The sequence below is a fragment of the Thermobia domestica genome, chromosome 12 (assembly GCF_964235325.1).
Source record: "Thermobia domestica chromosome 12, izTheDome1.hap1.1, whole genome shotgun sequence".
Lineage (NCBI taxonomy): Eukaryota > Metazoa > Arthropoda > Insecta > Zygentoma > Lepismatidae > Thermobia > Thermobia domestica.
Window position 1 is genome coordinate 218,226,919 of NC_137465.1, and position 13,679 is coordinate 218,240,597.

The window sequence follows — 13,679 nt, forward strand, 5'->3', positions numbered from 1 at the left end:
CTAATTTCTCTTCTCTTCCTTTTCTTCTTCTTTATTTTTCTTTTATTTTTTCTTTTCCTCCCTCTACTTCTTTTCCTTTTTCTATAAAAAATATAAAAGAGAGATATAAACAAATAAAAACAAAAAATTCTCCTTTCTTCGAGGGAGGAGTCTTTCTCTCTCTCTCTCTCCCTTTAAAGAATTCTCGGAAGGAAGAGGGAAAGCAAGTAGAAAAGAAAGAAAGTAAAAAAAGAAAAGAAAACTACTTTCCTTCCAAATATTTCAGATCTCTTCTCTCCTTTCCTGTTTCTCTCTCTTTTTTTAGAGAGAGAGAAAAAAATAAGAAAGAAAGGATTTTTTAAAAAGAAAGAAATAGAAAAATGCTCTCTTTCTTTCTTTCTCACTCTCCCTAAAAGAAAGGAAAAGAAGAAAAACAAGAAAAACTACAAAAACTGTAGTGTGAAAATGGAAAAGTGCGTATGCTTATACATTAATTCATTTAGTTCTATATACGGTAAACTTAATTTGAATAAATGGTACTTCTTTGCTCAGATAACAGAAACGAAAAGAAAGAAAAAAAAACTAAAGATTGATTGTTTAACGAAGACGTTGATTTTATAATTTTCGCCCTTAATATGTTTTACGAAGACATTTGAAGAAAAATGTTACAATTGAGAACACACTTCTTTTAGCGACTATGTTTGACTCGATTGGAGACAAAAAATAACGGAAATGATGTAAACTTTGCAACTCGATTGATTTTTTACTTATTTTGAAAGATTGATCGTAGTATATACTTATATAAAATACTGTTACTATTTACTACGATGATAATTCAATAATTACACACTATTTTGATCACTTAAGATCACTGTATTTTAAAATAATTGATAATTGCTTCTCAGCAATTTCATACGCTTCTAAATTACATGGCGTCCTCTTGAATTAATTATTGACACTTATTTATAAACAAATCCCTAGTAACGAAAACTGTTACCATAGTAACCGGATTACGACGAATACACAAACATTTACCTCTAGCGGCAGCAAAATAAAACATTTTCAAATAAAGATTATTCATGACATCTTTTATAACATTTCTTCTTCTTCTGATTTGTAGCTATTACCAAATAAAATAGCAATTTTTCTCAGCATATTAAATAAAATAAAGGAAATAAATATATTGTTAAGGGATGCCAAATTCAGATATAAATTTTTATATTAAATTTTATTTATTTGGCTAAAGATAAAAATTAAATTGTTGTTTAAAATTGGATTACATTCAAAAATGAAAAATCATGCAAACAGACGAGTTAACACATATTACATTATGTTTATGGTTGTTTGTTTTGTATGAAGTAACGATCCAGACACGAGTCTGCACGTGTCATAATATTGTAAACAAACATTAAAGCAAAACGAAAATGTAAACCTTTGTATATTTTATGTTCACACCAACACATTTTGAAAGTTGGGTAAAATTGTGAAAATCGCAAACGTAAACTGTTTGGAGATTTAGTCACTGAAAGACAATGTGGAAACTACGGTTTCAGCACAGAAATGTATTAACTGCAAAATTTGGTTTAAAAAAAATAAAAAAATAAATAATAAAAAAAAAATCATCATCGAGTAAATGACATAAAAAGTTTATGTCAAACTGAATCTAAATTAGTTACAAAGGATCAGTTGCGGATGATCCATCGTAGAAGGATCAGTTTAGGACATCAGCTGTATAGAAGCAACTTCACGTTCTCAGTGGAAACCCTTCCACTGTGGTTCATTGCTAACATCAAACTCCGAGTCCATGAGTTCAACTCCAGTAACGCCAAGGTATGTGGTAGTACATCTCTGATTACTCTCAAATGAATAAATCACCAACAGTTTACCTAATGTAATCAAGCAATTTAACTAACTACTCTTAACATACACCGTACACATAATTCTACAGTATTATAACAATAAATGTCTAATTCAATATTAAATGTTTAGTTCCTAATTCCACTTTAATCAACTACCTCTCACATGCCAAGCGTAATTCCTCCAACGTAAGTTGTTAATATGTTGTTGTTGTAAAATGGTATAAAGTAACAGCATGAACTGGGATACTTTACTTTGTAAGAATTGTCCCAAATATTTTTTTCTAAGTACTGTAATTAGACCTATTATTATGCCTATGGTATTTGAAGTGTTAGAAAAAAAGTTTATTTAGAGTTTAATATCTCTTTTGAATACCAGGTCTATATGAGATGAGGATTTCTAGTTTGTCAGAATTCAACCCACTCATCTCCAGTCAAAGAAGAAAACGAAATGTACAGTAATGTAATGAGAATATATGATAAGGACGACATTACTAAAGAAAAAATATACTAATGGTTCCGTTTAAAATGATTTTAAGTTATATTCTTTTGCCCAGTTTCAGAAATATGAGGTACTAATTTTTAAAAAAACTGATTTTCAGGCCAAACAAGCATGGCTCCATCTCTTCCTGCCGATGATGCATCATTACTGGATACGGAGCTAGATGAACAGTGTTCTTTGAATTTAGATGCTCCCAGTGAAGAAATAGGTCCTACGTCGCCACTCGAAGAATCACAAACTGAAGAAGAAGTAGATGACGGAAGCTGTGCGTCGGTGGATGATGAGAAATCCGATTATTCCAATATAAAAATAGGCAAAATTCGAGGTGTGTATATATATATTCAATCTCTGTTCACACTATTCTTAAGAATTTCATTTCACAGGTTGATGTTGGTTAAATTAGTAACAATTAATGGTTGTTTCGTATGTACGATCACTGTCAAAATTCTGAGCACACTACTGATTTTTCAGAATTTTCTAGACAAAATGCACTGTATCCATACAAACTTCTGTTTTGCAAAATAAACATCATTGTTCACATATTGAAACGAAAATACAGGGTGTTTCAAAATGCATATCGGGGTTTTAAGACTTTGTAGTATTTATTACAATTAACTTATAAATAATACATCAAATGAAAGAGCAACTCAAACAGTTTTGTACGCATGCACTGTTTCCTCTGTCTGCGTTAGAAAGCGCTAATAGCAAAGATGGCAACTATTGTGCTGAAAGTTCTTTGTGTTTTACATTTTGCAAAGACTGTTCTTTGTGTAGTTACGGTTCAACCGTCTGTGTGGAGAATTTTAAGCAGACGCTTACAACTACATCCTTATCGTTTGCAGTTACAACAAGCTCTGAAGCCTCCATACTACGGTTTACGTGGGGGCAGCGGTGGGTCAGTGGTAGAGCGTTCACCTCTGGTGCTTGGGGTCCCGGGTTCGATCCCAGCCCCCCGCCAAGTGAACTTTGTGGTGGACAAACACCGTGCTCGTGGGTTTTCTCGGGGTTCTCCCGTTTCCTCCCACTTTCTTCATTCCACCATTTCCTTCATTACTCATCATCACCGTCTCCTTTAGCCTAACCGGCATAACCGTGGGACGTAAAACTCAAAGATTTCATTTCATTTTCATTTTCAAACACCGTGTGCGTGGGTTTCCTCGGGGTTCTCCCGTTTCCTCCCACTTTCTTCATTCCACCATCTCATTCATTACTCATCAACACCGTCTCCTTTAGTCTCACCGGCATAAGAGTGGGACGTAAAATTCAGTTTTTTAACGGTTTACGTGTCAACTTTGCAAATTAAATATTGCTGCATGACGATGAAGATTTTCTGAATCGTGTCGTCTTCCGTGATGAATCGACATTTCGCCTAAGTGGCTATGTGAACACTCCTAATGTCGCATCTGGGAGTCAGCAAATCCCTATTAGATGGTACAATTGCAACGAGAGTCACCTAAATTGAATGTGTTTTGTGCCATATCCCAGCGGAAAGTTTATAGGCCTTTCTCGATCTGTTCTGTGTGTGATGAATGGTGCTCACATTGAATACTTGTAGCAAAAATTGTTTTGAGTTGCTCTTTCATTTAATGTATTATTTGTAATTGTGCGTTAAATGTAATAAATAATACAAAAATTAACACCCTTGTATTCATTTTGAAACACCCTATACAATGTTCTGTTTTCGTTGAGACAAATTTATTAATACTTCATAAGAGCTTTACAAATCTCAAGCGTATGTTTGTACAGTCATATCCAAAATTATTGTCGCATGTCTATAAATATGTTGTTGTAGCAATATAATTTGATAACGAATTCGCCCGGTATTTCTTATAATGTTAGTATGTGTATAATCGGCAAAGACATGTATGTGGCAAATTTCAAGTCAAAAGAGCAGTAAATAAGAACAATAAAACGAAAATAAAACTTTCTTGTCCATTTAGCAACATTTTGTTTTACTCATTCTGATTTTCGTATTTATAATTCTTTTCCTATAAATTTACCATAAATATACATTTCCCGATTATACATGCAGTATCGGTACTAAAAGTACCCTGCAAAATCATTATCAAATTATATTGTTACAAAAAGACAGTTACAGATATGCGACAATTATTTTGGACATGAGTGTACATTTATCCAACTTTACACTCCAGCAGTTTTGAAGAACCTTTCATAGATATTCAATATTCGTTGGCGTGTGTTCACCGTCTGTCATGTGAAGTTCATACAGCAGTAGCTTGATAGGTGACAAATAGTGAGACTGTGGCAACTATTCCATTTTTGTGATGGTATGAGCGCGATATTTGCGTTGGATATATTTCCTGCATAACTTGGGAAAGTATTGGGATTGTTATCCTGTTATAGTACAAAGTTATGGCCCAAAACCCGCGTCGCTAGTGGAATTGCATGCCTTACTTAAATGATGTGATATACGTTTTTGTCAATTATTCTGTTGATTTGATTTAAATTACCAACTTGATTGCCTGTAAAACATTCCCACACAATAACACTCCTTTTTGGTAGGTATTACACAGTCGGGACGAAAGCATTTTTCGGAAAGGTGACACACAAATATCTGGCGCTGGGAGCCGAAAAGTTGAAATTTAAATTCGTTAGTGCAGAGTGCCCTCTTCCATTATTCATTGGTCCAGTCTTTGTTTTTGCCCAAGAGTGCATTTTTGCAATGTTTCTTGCTCGAAGGAGTGGTTTCGTTACTGCATTCACACCCCGAAGACCATACATCTGCAGTTTTCAGACCATTGTCCCATCTGATATTGACTGCGAACTGCTCTTCCGTAGTTCTGCTGCCACTTCCGGAGGGGTTAAACGTATTTTTCGTTTGCTTGTAGTTCTAATGAACTTGTTCTTACGAGAAGTTATTTCTGGACAACCAGTTTGTTTCCGTGCAATATTTACATCATTTTGTGACTGACTGTCGAGAGTTACACGCATTGCCCCGATTGATATCTATAAACACTGAGCAATTTTCCGTGGAGAATACTCTCATTGTCATTCCATTAATTCTTCTATCATCATTCACTCACTTGCCTTAATTATTCGTCTCCTAAGCCTAAGGGGCATAATCATGGGACGTTAAACTGAACAATTTCATTTCATTTCATTTTCTTCAGCAGTATGTATGTAGCAGCATCCCCCATATTATTCATTGTCATGATTAAGTCTTTTTCAGCTATTTAAATCTCCTGAGTGAAAAATATAAATTGCTCAACTATTGTGTTCAATTTAATTTTTACTTACTATTTAATCCGTCTCATATCTGAGTTTGAAATTTCCGATCTTTTAGAGAACCTTTTATTATACATTAGATTAAAAGAAGAAAAAAATCTTGACATTTGTTGAATTATTAAAATGCAATTTAAATTAGTTAAAAAGTGAACGTCTAAACTGGAGCTGCACCACAAACTATTCTTATTTATAATTGACAATTGAGAGCATGTATAATTCCATCAAGGACACGTTACTATGTTTCATGTTAGGCTTAGTCCACTCAACATACTTAATGCACTATTACTCTAAAGCTTTCATTATTCCACATTGAGTTAGCACAAATAATTAGCTATAACTAAGCCACTCATAATCCACTAAACATCATTGAGTAATAGAGTCAATTACCCAAAAGAGAACATTCAAATTGTTCCATGAGTACTAATCCATCTTAATCTGCTTCCATGTCTAGACACAATATTTGCACAGAATAAAACCTAGCAACTCAATATCATAATATAGGCATGTGCAGTATTTCATAATATTACCAGTCTGTGACCTTCCAGCCTCATTCCATACCAGTCTCACTCCAACTACATTGCAAGTATGATGAACAAAACGACATTGCCTTAATCACATGCTATAATTATATGACAAATAAATGAATAAAGGAACTTAGATGAATATTAATGAGTTTTTCTATTGTTATGCGTTTCAAGGTTCAATCAAATAGACCAGTAAGTCAAGCCTTTGTGTATCTTTAGTGTTAGTATTATCAAAGTAAATAATACAGTGTAATGAGAGAAAATACAATAATCAGTACGGGAAATAATTACACAGAACTTCCAGAATTTTAAGTTTAATACGTTCTTACTTGCAAGGGAACATCTTATACTGATAGTAGCATTTCCCAATCAAACAATGCACAATCGATAGAGGAGTGCAGAAAAGTGAGAAATCCAAGGTTTTACGGGCCGACACCCAGAAACACAGGAGATACAGAAGAAAGAAGAATCTAGGATCATGTGAAGATAGTATTGTAAAAGGTACACTGACAGAGAAAGAACTTCAAAATAATTAAAGAAATCAAAATGACATTTATACAACAGTATAGTACGTAAACATTGAACCCACAGACATGCTCAATAACATCATATGTAATGCAGTGTTGCCAACTGAGCACAAAATAAAGTTTTATTAAATGAAGGAACACAAATTATAACATCCAGAAAATCTAACTATGAGTAGAGCCATATCTGTGAAGTGTTGCCAACGTTTGGGAATAAACCTATATGAATCTTTGATCATTTCAACTTATGTGCTGTGTTTTGGTACTATTCTGACATTTTCCTTTGGCAAAAATGCTTTGATGCTGTGCTTCGTCCGTTATTTTTGCACTTCAGTAATTATATTCTTGTTTGTGGTCTCATGTTTTGGTTTCATCTAGTTCGAATCGTGTACTGTATGTACTCTTCTACATCCGAGATTCATTTAGGCCTATCTTCAAATAACATTGTACATCAAGATTTCACAGGTATGGTTCTATTCATAATTAGATTTGCTAGATGTTATAATTTGTGTTCCGTGCCATTTAACAAAACTTCATTTTGTGCTCCGTTGGCAACGCTGCATTACATATGATATTATTGAGCATGTCTGTGAGTACAATGTTTACTTACTATACTGTTGTGTAATGCCATTTTGATTACTTTAATTTCGAAGTTCTTTCTGTATCAGTGTATCTTTTGCATTGTTATCTTCACATGATTCTAGATTCTTCTTTCCTCTGTTTTTTCTGTCTTTCAGAGTGTCGGCCCGTAAAACTTTGGAGTTCTCACATATCTTCACTCCTCTATCGATTGCACATTGTTTGATTGGGCAATACTACTATCAATATAAGATGTTCCCTTGTCAGTATAGTATAATTTGTTTGGCCAATCTGTGTTTATAACTTTGTGTATTACTGAAAAAGAAAAAGCTGGTATTTAATGGAAAATTGTTAATTTTAGATCAAGATGATACGACATATCTAAAGTCCCCCGTTGCTCGTACACCAGGCATTTCGCTTCAGTCATCTGTTCAAAGTGATGAACTTCTACGAACACCTAGAGAAGAAGAATCAGCATCAGCCTCTCCAGCTTCAATATCACAGAATGTTCCATTTCAGGTAAAAGTTCAATTATAAAATAAAATTGAAAACATATTCTCTTCCATTTGCTTTGTCAAAGTTTCGTAACAAAATACTACAATAACAAGAAAATAATATGCGAAGATAGAACAAACTGTAGTAAATATTTAGGTAGATTTCAACATATTGAACCCCCTTGTGTGTAATGACTAGCAAACTTGCTTTCTGAATGCTTGATTTCAGGTTAGATTTTCGGTAGGAGCTTAAAAAAAAATTAGGAAAACCAAAAATGAATCAAAAGATTGCGATCTTGGCTAATAACTGGTTTTTGGATCAGGGTCCGTTAAATTGAGTTGTCGTATTTTGTACGGAATAAGCACATTATACTGAGATAAGTGATAGTTTGGGTTTGGCTACATTATGTGTAGTTTTCCAGATATAAGGCCTACAAGAAAATTTTTGTTGAAATATATTGAATCTTTTGATCCAATTGGATCAAGGACCACAAAATTTTTATCAAGGCCCCTAAATCGAGTTTTGAGGGGCGCGGTGGCTCAGTGGTAGAGCGTTCACCTCCGGTGCTTGGGGTCCCTGGTTCGATCGCAACTTGCACCGTGTGGACTTTGTGGTGGACAAACACCGTGCTCGTAGGTTTTCTCGGGGTTCTCCCACTTTCTGCATTCCACCATTTCGCATAACCGTGGGGCGTAAAGTAAAAATTTCATTTCATTTTTTAAATCGAGTTTTCACATTTTCTGCGGAATAAGCACATCATACTGAGTTAAGTGATAGTTTGGGTTTGGTTACACTATATGTAGTTCTCCAGGTATAAGGCCTACAAAAAATTTTGATTGAAATATATTGGATCTTTTGATTTTTTCAAAAAAGGGGCATTGACCTAACATCTTATGGTGTTAGAAATGAAAAATTATTTCATCGGGATTCCATGTATCATTTGCTTGCTTTATATGGATGTTTTCTGATATTTTTTTTTTTATTTTTATTTATTTATGTATTTAATTATTAAATTGTTGCTAATTACTTTTAGTATGCCCCTCCTACTTACATTGTAATGAATCCTTAGTATTTTCAGAATCCCTAGCTTCCTTCTAGTTTATATTCTTTAGTTTTAGTTGTCAACAATTATTAAACAGAAACACTTTCCGGATATTTGGATGTTAAAATGTGATTGAAAAATGGAGAAAGCTAGTTTTTACCGTAATTTCTTTATTGCTATCTCCAAGTGAATGATATTTTTCTATTTTTTCCTGACTCGCTTAAGAGAATTCACGCAACCAGATAAACTGGAATTGAATTGATCTAATGTTAGAACGTAAAAGTATCAAGCAAGTTAGACAAATGGTCAGGGTTCTTGGTTCGGAATCTGAGACCTCTGGTTCAAATGGCCAATCCCATCCTGACTGAAGTTCTTGTTGTGTTCTGCCAGCGATTCCTTGAAATATATTCCCTGGCGGACTTCTTTTTCAATTGTTGTTGATTGTTGATTAGAAGGTAAACTGCCCTCGCAGAGAGAGAGAGAGAGAGAGAGAGAGAAACAAACATATATACATACATACAGTTATTGTAAAACTAAACTCGCAGCCATCTGTAGGATGTTTAGTTAAGTAAGATAGAATTCTGTCTTTAGGCATACCTGGAAGTATACACTGTCTGACAATTAAGTAAGGAAAACTGATTTTATTGCGACCAAACAAAGATAATGCAATAAATACCTGTTTACTATTTAAGTACATCTCTCCTGCGTCAATCAAGCGAGTGCCACGATCACGCAAGAAGTAGGACGATCTCTGCATTTCAGTTTGTGGTAAGTTCCGTAATACCGTTGTCACAGCTGCTTGGATGTCTTCAACATTGTCAAAAATTCGTCCTTTTTATAGTAACTTCAGTTTAGGGAACAGAAAATAGTCGCAGGGAACATATGTGGAAAACAGATGGTGCTGCAGTACACACACTTGTTTTCTGTCGAAATATTCCTGAACAAATACTGCACGGTGAGCTGGTGCATTGTCATGGATAAGGAACCAACTACCTGGAGCTGAGTTTTCAAGCCGAACACGAAGAATTCTCTTCATGAATCGTTCCAAAACATTTAAATAAAACTGGGCATTCGCTGTCTGGCCTTATGGTATAAATTCATAATTAATGGTACCTTTACTGCCGTAGAAACACAGGAGCATTGTCTTCACTTTTGACTTCTGAAGTCAAAAGAAGTTTCTTACCCTTTGGAGATCCTGGGAACTTGCATTTGACACTCTCACGTTTAGTAGCTGGATCATAACGATAACACGTAGATTCGTCCTCCGCAACAATGGAACGTAGAAAATGTTTATTCCTACGGGACATTGCCAGAGCATGCGAGGGCATGTCACCAGCGTAAGCAACACGCTCGTGTTTTTGTTTCTCAGACAATGAATGTGCCACAAACCGCGATTCGATCTTCTTCTTGCCCAAATCTTCCAGTAAGATCTTAGGAATTGTTCCCTGTTAACACAAAACTTATCTGCCATCATTCCCACAGTCACTCAACGATCTATTTGTACATCTATTTGTACACGTTCAAGGACCTTTGCAATGAGTTCTTCGTTACAGACAGACATTTGGCACCCGACCGATGTTCATCTTCAGTCGAGTCCACACCATGTTTAAAACGTTGACATCATCTAAAGATCTGTGGACGAGATATACACGTATTTCCATAATTCTGTGCATCAAATCAACAATCTTTGTGATACTTTACTCAGTTTAACACATAATTTGATAATTGCTGTCTGCTGTGCTGCTAGCGTAACGAGGGCCTCTAAGTGACTGCTGGTATTGGCATCGTATTTCCCGTTATGCTTCGCGTGCGACAGTGCGGTGTTGCCAGTTTGTAAAGAAGGGATTATTCACTTGAATGCACATATTGGTTTACGGATTGCATTCACTGTTTCGTCACAATAAAATCAGTTTCATTACTTAATTGTCTGAGGGTGTACATGAGTTTTTGAAAGATAATAAATCACAGGCCGTGAGAGTTTCGTGTCTGTTTTTTTAATAATTATTATTATTTTTAAATCTGAGAGTGGTCGTTTCCTCCCACATCCCCAGCCCACCAATTCTTTCATAATAACTCACTTTCATTAATCATCTGTCTCCTTAGCGTAAAGGCATAAACATGAGGTCTTAAATTAACATTTATATTACATTTCAGCGAAAAATTTGCACTTTTCCCAATGTAAGTTTCTATCAATGAAACAATGAGAAATACGAGAATGATTCAGAAAGTGATGCTTGGCACGTGATACCTTTATTTGTATTTGACAGATAGCATCGATACAAGTATCAGTGGAGAGTTTGCAATATCAGCTACAAATGGTGGCAACGTTTTTCAACATAGTTCCCATTACGGGCAACGCACTTGCGCTTACGCAGAACAAGGTTTTTCATGCCGTCGGCGAAGAATTGTGGTGACTGCTGGCGAAATTGCCGAACTTCTGCTTCAATCTCTGCATCACAACTGTAGTAGCGTTGGCACTTAAGGTGATCTTTAAATCTGGGGAAGAGGCAAAAGTCATAGGGCGCAAGATCTGGACTATAGGCAGGATGAGGCTGAATGTCAACAACACCTTGCCAGTAGATGGGACAAGTTTGAATTTTTTTTAGCGGAGGAGAGGACGTGTGGCAGTACTCCATCGACCGACGCTTCGTCTCCGGGTCGTAATGGTGTATCCACGACTTGTCGCCGGCGATGAATGTTCCTGACCGCACGACCTTCCACAGTCAGAAATTCAATGAGAGCTCGCTGTTTCAACCACGCCACCACCGGACGCCATGGATTGCTTCATTACTTTGGAACGAGAAGAGATAGGAAGGTGAAACATGTGACATTCTATAGCTTAAACATCAGTGCATTAATGATAAACAGTTCAGAATGTTTGCAGTACTATTGGCGAAGTAATGGGCTTGGAGGCATTACTTTCTGAATCACCCTCGTATGTGTAGTTATAAGAGGTGCAAAATATTATCAGAAAAGGCCAGACTATACCTATACTGAAAATTCAGTCCTTTTTTATTTTTTTAATTTTTTTTTCAGTTATTGTATTGTTTTGATAGCTTGATAGTAATCAGTATTTTGTTTGTTTCCAAAGGTTTGCGACATTGGTACATTTTGTGATCCAGATGTTCCTTTGGTATTTTGTGCTCGTCATTTAGCAGCTTCGTTTCTTCTGACTGGTGTTAAAGGTCATATGATGCCTGACAGGAATATAAGAGTCAGCGTCAAAGTACTAGCTCTTAGCTGTATAGCAAATATTCTTAATTTGTGTCCAAACGTGTTTTTGTTGGCACTTGACAAAACGGAAGATAATACTCCGGATGGTAAGTATTAATTTTTGCAGCTTTTTCTTTGATGTTCTGTGCCTATTTCGATATTTATGAAAAATATAAAAATATATAAAATTATATCTGCCGTAAATAAAATTAGGACAATGCTGGAATATAACGAAAATATCTGACCGCTGCACTGGCAAGCAGTCGAACTCTGATATGTTATTTTCCGAGCAGGGCTTTTATATATGTATATACACCAATATATACTAGTTTAACTACAAATTGATAGTTTCTTACAGACTTCACTTCTTTACCTAATTGTCGCACTATGTTTGTAAATATATTAATATTCTATCTGTATAAAAATTTTGTCACTCCAAACTACTATATTGCCTTGAAAACTAATTTCTTTTCTTTCTTTTTCAAAGGGGAGCAGCAGCCATTAAGCGACGTCCTGCTTTTTGCTACCCATTCTGATCCTCAACTTCGTGGTATTACTAGTGTTGTTGTAGGCAGTCTTTTGAAAGCTGCGCTTGTTCAGTCTGGAGGAAGCTTTAGCTCGTGGGTTGGAGGACATCCCATATCTTTGCGAGATCTTCTTCAACTCCTTATTAAGGTAACTGCAATATTTGGATAGAAAATTATTATTATTTTATTTCTTTTCTTTTTATTTTATTTTATTTTTTTAATGAAATGAATGCAACGGATTAATTTTGTATGTCTTCAAGTCATATTAAAAGATTCGTGAATAGTCAAAAAAATTAAAGAGTATGGTAATAATAATTTTAATGGGAAAATCCTCAAAAATGTAGTTGTGTTATCATACGATATTTAAAACTTACGAAAGTACTATAGTCCTCTTTTAGGGGCCCTGTAGAGCGAAGGCTTAACATTTGTGTAGACGTCTGAACTATGGAAAATCTTGGTTCACTGGAAACTCTTCAATATTAATTTTAGTTTCGGAAAAAAGAAGTAATTCTATGGAATCAAATGTGGTGTAATTGTAAACAATTCAACATTGCAAACTCTATGTGTAGCGGTTTAAAATGATGTGTTGTCATGCTGTGAAATGGAGTATGACAATTTGTACTTGAGTCATTTTACCTCTGGATCTGGCAACTACACACTACACAGCATGGGTTTGTAACCAACAGGGTGTCAAGTCGCTGTTCGGGCGGCTTTTTATTTGTAACCAATTGATTCGTGTCGCTGTTCGGGCTTCCATTTATTTGTAACCGTCCTGAGTTCGTGTCGCTGTTCGGGCGGCTTTTTATTTGTAACCGCCCAGTGTTCGAGTCGCTGTTCGTGGTTCTACCAATGAGTATCTTCCTGATACTTTAACTTACCTGGACAGGACGATGAAGGACCTCTCCAAAAAAAGGTTACAAACTGTTTCCAAATCGCTCGTCGATTTCAATAATGAGATGAGCATTAGGCGCCGAGAGGTTCGGGTGTCTCGTCTCGAAAACCTCACGGACGATCAGATGGTCATCCAGACCATAACGCACACAAACATCACTCATACTAACAACGAAAATACACTGGATTAAATGACACTATACTTATTTATTAGAACACTATTGTATAAAAAAAAATAGCGAAGAGGAATAGACACAACACTGAACACTAGATAAATATAATAATTTTCGTCGCTGAAATC

At 35.4% G+C, this 13,679-nt stretch overlaps 1 protein-coding gene across 1 annotated transcript in view; it reads left to right on the top strand.

The window, feature by feature from the left end:
* htt (huntingtin) overlaps positions 1-13,679 on the top strand; it is a 212,775-nt gene that overhangs the window by 28,626 nt on the left and 170,470 nt on the right. The window contains exons 8-11 of the mRNA XM_081734750.1: positions 2,438-2,662; positions 7,572-7,729; positions 11,839-12,067; positions 12,448-12,635. Of these exons, the coding sequence (XP_081590876.1) occupies positions 2,438-2,662; positions 7,572-7,729; positions 11,839-12,067; positions 12,448-12,635 (800 nt within the window). The remainder of the gene's footprint in view (positions 1-2,437; positions 2,663-7,571; positions 7,730-11,838; positions 12,068-12,447; positions 12,636-13,679) is intronic.